At 35.1% G+C, this 8,009-nt stretch overlaps 1 protein-coding gene across 1 annotated transcript; it reads right to left on the bottom strand.

Moving 5' to 3' along the window:
- Positions 1-1,813: 1,813 nt before the first annotated feature.
- Positions 1,814-7,661, bottom strand: LOC106756375 (zinc finger CCCH domain-containing protein 24). The gene is made up of 14 exons (XM_014638772.2): positions 6,996-7,661; positions 6,780-6,872; positions 6,401-6,694; positions 6,233-6,305; positions 5,864-5,996; positions 5,636-5,789; positions 5,431-5,511; positions 4,882-5,004; positions 4,427-4,600; positions 4,211-4,345; positions 3,875-3,970; positions 3,181-3,690; positions 2,355-2,398; positions 1,814-2,275 (listed from the first exon to the last, which is right to left on the bottom strand). Exons 1-14 carry the CDS (start codon positions 7,506-7,508, stop codon positions 2,029-2,031), a joined length of 2,670 nt encoding a protein of 889 aa, XP_014494258.1. The 5' UTR covers positions 7,509-7,661; the 3' UTR covers positions 1,814-2,028.
- Positions 7,662-8,009: the final 348 nt, after the last annotated feature.

Below are 8,009 nucleotides of genomic sequence, written 5' to 3'. Positions count from 1 at the left end.
ATGACAACATAGAACATTAATTTCACACCATTCCAATTATACACACATCATAATACCAAATATCATTATTTAACATAAAGAGTACTATACTGTTATCACAAATGCATTCAATTCATCATATTATTTCCATATATACTATTTTAACACGACAAACATAATCTAAACAAGTTATAACATCTCTTACCTTATACCGAAGTTACAAAGCTCTAAGAATGAACACCATTTGTTTCCCGCACAAGGAATTCTAGAAATACCTACAAATCACCAAATTGTAATAGGAAAGAGTCTTTAGGACCACAAATTGATAGATAACCAAAAAAATGAACACCAATGATACATGCGTCGGAGTTTCTTAAACATGATCACAAAGAGGAAAAAAAATGAAATCTTATTTGCTCTAAACGAAGAACTGATTGGTTAGAAATAGAGATTACTCAACTATTATCTTATAGAAACTTCCTAATCGTCAAACAGATGATCAAGAAATAAGATAATATAGAGAAAAGATAGAGAATTATAGAAAAGTGGTTTCTAGAGAGATAATTAGTTTTAAAATCATGAAACTCGTTTATAATAAAACTATCTAATATTAAAATAATCGAGTCTCATTATTGTTAGATTACCACTCCTTCTAAAATATTATTTTATGAGATTTTATATAATAATCTACTTTATATATATTATTATAAATATATAAAATTTGAGAGAATAAAATATATTTCAAGTAAGTTTATTTCTCTAACTTATGAATTTATAATGGGTCATCAGGTTAAAAAAAACATATTAAATTCATTTATTTTATAAATTTGATTCATTTTAACACTTTTTTCACTCGTTTTTAAGAAATTATTACGGATAAACGAATTATTATGGATAAAGATACATTAATACAGATTTTTTAATAATATTTTAATACTATATATATGTCATTTTTATTGAGCTTAGAATATATCAATATAATAATTAATAAATTATAAATCAGTAAAAAGAACACACGAATTCTATGTCAAAATATTTTTTAAAAGTCAATATTTTTTTCTCAATTATTATTCATATATATTCATGTTTTTCTCAATTATTATTTATATGTATTTATGTTTCGTGTCTTCCTGTTTCTCATAACTGGTAGGAAGAAAATATAAAATGATAGGGTGAAGTAAATGCAATTCTAACTAAATCAGAACACGTAATTATGTATCAGTTTATTCCTAACTCTTTCCTCTGGTTAACTACCCATGCCCAACACACAAACTTTATGGAATAATTAAACTATTCTTAGCTAGGTCACGTGTAGGCTAATATATTTTATAATACGTCAAAATACCTAAATTTTATAATAAAGTTTTGTCGGTCGCGTCAATTTCATTATAGACAACAAGTCTACGCAGTTTTAATTATCATAAATCATGCTTAACAAGTGCCACCAAAGATAGTCAGATGTAGTTAAGGCATATTCCAAAGGGCTTTTTCCTCTCGCAGTCCCTTAATTTTCAAAACAACGATTTCAATCCCCCAAAATTTCTTTGTAAAAGTGATTTTTTGAATTACTTATTATAAAAATATTGTAAAACAAATTTTTCAAAACATTTTCGGGGCATAATTTCAAGAATAAAGTTCTCAAAACAGGAATTTCAAAATAAATTTTCTAAAGCTCAAAACACACTTTTCAGAGCTACAAAACAAAGTTTTTCAGCGTTTTTCATTTTATGAAAAGAACTGCTTCCTATAATACTCAAGCCAGAGAATTGGAGAGTCACCGTTCAGATAATTTCTTGTCACCAGGTGTGCCACAATAAAATTAAAAGAATGACCATAAGCAAAAGACAAGACACACATAATGCTTCATGATAAGAAAAGGAAATAACGTAACAGCTGAATATCAAAGGTCGTGCCTGAACATAATTCTGTTTGCAAGTCAGAATAAGCACTAATTCCACCGCCAAAAAAAAGTATGAAAAAGAAATTTGTTAGGATAGCATATAAAGTAAAAATTAAACGAGAGTTTGGTGTCTGGTCCACACATATGGTCTACCTCTCAAGAAGCATAACCAACTCACAGTGTGGAGTATGTGGAAAAAGATCAACAGCCATAGCCTTTACGGGATGGAAGGCCTCTGAGATGGGCATAGACTTGGCCCTGTGCCTTGCTAGACCAGCACTGCTCATGTTTCTCCATCCTCTGTTGTCTTTATTACCTTTCTCAATTTTTGCGGGGGATGGCGTACAAAGCTCAATAGCATTTGCCACCAGACTTTCAGGATTGCAGGATATGTAACTGCATTTAACCGCGCAAAATTAGATACAGTGCATAGAAAATAAAATTTAAAGAGTTATAATAGTTCTGAACAACTAACACAAGCCTCCGCAAGCGTGGATGAGTTCTCAAAGCTTTGATTACCTGTGATTTCATAATTCATAAATCAGAAATTTAAATTTAAGAGCAAGAAGAACAACAGTTATTCTACTGTATTTTGCAATCACATGGAATAAGAAAAATATTGCAATAAAAAGCCATGTTGGACCAGTGGTATGCAAAGAAAGTTCCTATACAATGATCATCTACAGAACTGTGGAACAGGACCACAAAACCAGATAGTGAATGACGGGTGGAATCACAATAATACATGGTCAAGTGTAAAGGAATCGCGAACCTGATTTATTTATTTTTTTTTTGGTCCTGATGAGGAAGGTCTTTTAGCACCAAATCGGTGGAATGGGAATGTGTATGACGCGGACATTCACATAACCCTAATTTCAGCTGTGCTCAAATTGAACTTGGCCTATGTGGATAAATTTATTTATGAACACTTAGAAAAAAAGTAAGAAAAATAAAATTTTAGGTTCTCTAATAACTAATCTTAACTTATGCATAAACTAATTTTGTTTATGAAATAAGTTAATTCACTTTTCGTTTTTTATTTTCTTCTTCTACAAATTCTTATGGAGAAACCTATTTAAACGGGACCTGATCTTGGAATCTTCTATCACTCCAACACCATAGAAAGTACTTCAATCAAAGACAAATGACATTTTCTCAACATACTTTTTCAAAATGGCATATATAGCTAAACAAGAGAACAAAACGAAAATTTCCTGGGAATTAATGCCATGTTTTGGACCCTAAATCATATTAGTTACAGTTGGAACACTTGCACAAAGGACATGGTTCTCAGTTCTTACAGTTGGATGAAGTCCAGCACGTGGAGGATCAACAATGGCAACAACATTTTTGAACTGTTGCATGGAAGTGTTCCCATTTTCAGAAGAATTAACCTTCTGATCTTCACTTCCAACTTCTGCCTTGTTATCTTCTGAAGGAGATGTCATATCACTGGTTTCAGGCCTTGAGCAGGTACTATCCCCAGGAATGTCATTGCCACCTCCACAGACATTTGGATCGTCGCTATGTTCCTTAGGCACATTTCCATCATCCCTTAACTGAGAACCTGTCAAGTTCTCTGTCTGTTCAGATATCCCGTCAACTTGTTCAGAGGTGCCACCGTTCTGAACTTCACTTCCAACTTCTGCATTGTTATTTTCTGGACAATGAGATGTCATTTCTCCCTTTTCAGCCTCTGGGCAGGCACTATCCTCAGGAATGTCATTGCCATTTTTAGGGGTATTAGAATCATCTTGCTTCTTAGTCATATTGAGGTATTCCCTTAACAGAGATCCCATCACGTCCTCTGCCTGTTACCTCACATAAGAGAATTAAAAAATGTAATGTTACAAGTCAACAACTAAATTGAAAGGAAAATATTTCCACGACATAAAATTCAGTTACAAACATATGACATCAACCAAAATTCCGGTAATCCAGTCTTTCTGGTCAGCAGCCATTAAATAATTCAACCAGAATATAAAATTACGTTACCTTTGAACATATAAATCTAATGTTTTTTATGCCATTAATCTCAGCGTTCCTATGGGCATCAGACACTGCAGAAGCATTCATTTCAATTCCAATCACCTGAAGAAAACAAAACAAACATGGCTGAACCAACTTCCTAAAAAACTCAGGAATTTAAAAAAAGAAACACTTCATTCATAGAGGAAATAAAGAACAGTCTTAAAAGTTCAGTTAACCTCCGCAAAAAGTAATCATGACACCATATATTATTATTTCCCAAACGGACACATTAAAGAGTCAACACCCAAGATACAAAAATTGAAAACCAGAAAAAGAAGGAACATAAATGATGATTATTACCATACCAACTCGATGTGCTAATGTCAGGCCAATTGTTCCTGTCCCGCAGCATATATCAAATAGTAGTGTATCAGGACCTAAGCATGCCCAATCTCCAGCAAGTGAGTACAACTTCTCAGCAGCAAGAGTGTTAACCTACAGCAGAAGTAGATTCAAAACTCAAATATAAAAGGGGAAAGAACGCCCTTGGAAATAGACCAAAAAATTATTATGAACCTGAAAAAATGCGGTTGGAGATATAGAGAACCTGAGATTGTTGATATAATCATGGATTCTTACATCCATGGCATTATTGTTTTCATTGATCTCAGGATCCCCACCTGCTTTAGGAAGTGGTAGCAAACGCAGTGGTGCATCAGCAGGTGCCACATTGGATATTCCTTGGTGATCCTGAATGTAAAATCAACTACCATATCAAAAATTGTTTTTAGAAAATTAATGAAATCATATTTCTCTATTAAATTTGATAGCTTGTTATGTTAAGCAAAATGAAGTTCTTTTTCTATACGTGGCAATGTTACAGATTCTTTTAAGGAACCTAACCTACTGATGCTGGGAGAGGGAGATGGATAATAACATAGCTACTAGGTAGAAAACAATGGAACAGAAACATCATTATCCTTCCAATCTACATTTACAAAGATATGCTCAAGTATAAGGGCTACTGATACCTGAACAAACAGAGCTGTGAGCGGTAATGTTGGACAATGCGAAGTAGCTCCAGCAACAAATGCGTGAGCAAGCCTCTTAAATTCAGAAGCTACTAATGCATCATCAAAGTTTGCAGTAGAAACCTATAATCAAGACCAAAGGCAAGGATTTATGAACATCATTTAAAAACAAAGGAGTTATACATACAAATCATATGCTTCAAGTAATCTGGAACCTTCTCCCTGTATAAATCATACAAGTTTACAATGTTTGTATGATAATACCAGTACAGATTAATTTGGCTTGTCAGTCAATTCAATCTAAGTGTTCACAAAGATTACAGACAAAAATACCATCAAATCCTTCACCTACCCCCAAAGGATGTTACCAACACCATTTTTTAAGCTGTACATGTGCTAAGAAAGTTTGGCTTGTCAGTGAATTCAGTCTAAGTGTTCACAAAGATTACAGACAAAGAAAGCACCAAATCCTCTAACTACCCCAAAGGATGTTACCAACACCATTTTTTAAGCTGTACATTTGCCATGAAAATTATAAAAAAAAAATACCTGCACAATAAGCATGACCTCTGCAATGCTACCAAAAGTTTCAGCATGATCAGTATTCCCGTTTGTTCTGCCTTCTCGGACCTACAAAAGAAATATGACATAAGAATTGCTTCAAAAAGGGTCAGTCGTATATAATAAAATGAATATAATCAGGTAACACTGAAATGTGTCCCTAAATTTTCAACACCAAGTCCAGCAAAATTACCGTCAATTGACGCCAAAATCCAGTATTTTTAAATCTGTTCCAAACCGGTAAATCACTGTGCTGCAGAAATTCCTGAAACATTGTAGCATATTTGCAAGCAATCGTTGAAACATTTGGGCACTCGGTTGCTTCCTCGACTGCTGTTACACCTTCCCTGCAATAATATTTTTAGTATACAACTAAAACTTACAAGCAATGCATTCTACAAACAGATAAGATGCAGACTACCTGAAGTTTCCCAGCATGAAACCTACAGTCACATTGCCTTCCAGAGAATATCCAACAGAGAATTCACACTTGTTCCGGTATCCATTTACAATTGGAGATGCAATAATACCTTCTAGTTTGCACGGAAGACCACCTGCAGAAGTGTGAGAAAGAAGTGGTAAAAGAACTTCATACGCCATTAAAAATCTTATATGTTTCCACGTAAAACAGCTCTCCAGATCTCGATAAGAGAACATACGAGGGTGCACTAAATCATGAAGAGAACTGTATAAGTTATTTCCAAGACAACATCCAGTGCTAAAACTAAGAACTACAAATAAAACCATTCTTGGAGATTTGAAAGAGTTTGCAGATATAACAACACACTACCTATTTCCCTCGACTTGAGAATCCACTCAGGAAGAGAAACCCCATTTGGACAAGCTTTGCGAGCATTTCTTGTCTGCCAGGAAAAAAGAAATCAATTTTCTTTATTTAAGTAAGGAACGTGTAAATAGACGAAAGTACAAAGATAAATTGGAAACAATCATGACTAACAAGCTTTTTGAGAATCTGCATGAGAGAGGCTTTTTTCTGCTCCAACTGATCATCGTAGGTGATGTGAGCCAGAGGAGTCACTACATCACGCAAATTTCTTGTCTTAGACACAGAACCATCAACAGACAACTTGTCGTTATTTGTTTCAGCATCTAAAGCTCCACTCGAAGGATCGTCCCCTTCATCCAATTCTTGATTGGAAGCAACACCGGAGTTACTTTTCTTTTGAAATGACCGAGGAATGACATCAGCAACCTTTACCGTTTTGTTGCCAATTGTTTTTCCTTCTAAATCCTTTTAAATTGGAAATTATAAACCATCAATTGCCAATTTCCAGTGAAAACACGAAATAAATGGATCATTAGTCATTAGAAAACACCTTTGATGAACTCTTCAATTGTTCTTCATCTTCAAAGGTAACAAAACCGATCATCATACCTTTCTTTTTCTTAGCATGCTTAAAAGCTATACCCTGCAAAAAAGGAGAAAAATAAGTATTAAATTGAAAATGTCAACTTAAGTGAATTGAATGTCAACTTAAGTGAACTGGAAATCAAAAACTCCAAAACAAAACCAAATAACCAAACAGGCTTGCCTGTTCGCTGAGAAAATTCCTCAAATTCTCGGAACTCCACTTACGCGGCAAATGCACCAAACATTTGCTAAGCGCGTGATTGGAATCGTAATCGTCGCCGTCGACAACAGCTTCCGTCATCATCACGTCCTCCGAGACGGAGCACTTTTCGCCCGTCTCTGTCTTTAATGCCTTCTTCGCGCGCTCGGAGGTCGGGTCCCATGTGTTATCGGGGCGAGGGCGGAGTTCCTCCTCGCCGTGCGCGTAGCGGCACGTGTCGCCGTGGTTGCATGAGTTGTTGTGGCTCCTGTAGTAGGAGCAGAGGCTGGTCTTCCACAGGGGATGAAGCGATCGCTCCTCGCCGTCGTCGTCTTCCCTACTCCGTTTCCTCGTCGAAACGACGCCGTCGTTTTCTTGATTGATTTGAGCGTCTTGTGGAAGCATTTGATTCGGTTCCAAAGTAGAATCATGACCGTTGGTTGAGTCTAGGGTTTTCGAGGGAGAGAGTTGGGTGTTAGCGACAGGTTCCGCCATTGCCCACTAACACACTACACTGTCTTCGCTGCGATAACTGCTTGTCTCCGATAGCAACTACCTGCGTTTTCGTAACGAGTATCTATTGAGCCGGTTCGTAGATTGGCCCAAATCCTTGGGCCCATCAACTTTCAACAGCAATCACAGATCTAGTAAATTTGAGTAATGATATTACACTACTTGTCCGGTACGTTCGAGATTAATTTTACGTAAGTTTCAAAACAATTCAAAACGAAAAGTCCCATCATATATGCCAAATTAACGAAAGTGTAATTGTGAAAGAAAAATGTAAGAAGATAAATTACTAAAGATGAAAGAAAAAAGAACTTCAACAAAATAAAAAGGAAGGAGATAGAATTTGCATAAGAAATTGAATTTCTTTTTATCAAAAACACAATATCATTCTTACTTTTGTGATTTTTGTTGTAATTTTATAATTCAAGCATGACAATTGTTTTTGTTATATAGTTGTATGTTGTTTAGATATGTATAAGAGTTATT

Source organism: Vigna radiata, chromosome 2 (assembly GCF_000741045.1).
Source record: "Vigna radiata var. radiata cultivar VC1973A chromosome 2, Vradiata_ver6, whole genome shotgun sequence".
NCBI classification, from domain to species: Eukaryota; Viridiplantae; Streptophyta; class Magnoliopsida; order Fabales; family Fabaceae; genus Vigna; species Vigna radiata.
Note: the sequence above shows the minus strand (reverse complement) of the source record. Positions and strands in the feature narration are given on the sequence as shown.

Excerpts from the sequence above, each read along its gene's own strand:
- LOC106756375 (XM_014638772.2), bottom strand. The coding sequence starts at position 7,508 with ATGGCGGAACCTGTCGCTAACACCCAACTCTCTCCCTCGAAAACCCTA. Across the intron at positions 5,005-5,430 it reads AGGTCATGCTTATTGTGCAG|GTTTCTACTGCAAACTTTGA; the intron begins GTATTTTTTTTT and ends TCTTGATTATAG. Across the intron at positions 2,276-2,354 it reads CCACGCTTGCGGAGGCTTGT|TTACATATCCTGCAATCCTG; the intron begins GTTAGTTGTTCA and ends GGTTAAATGCAG.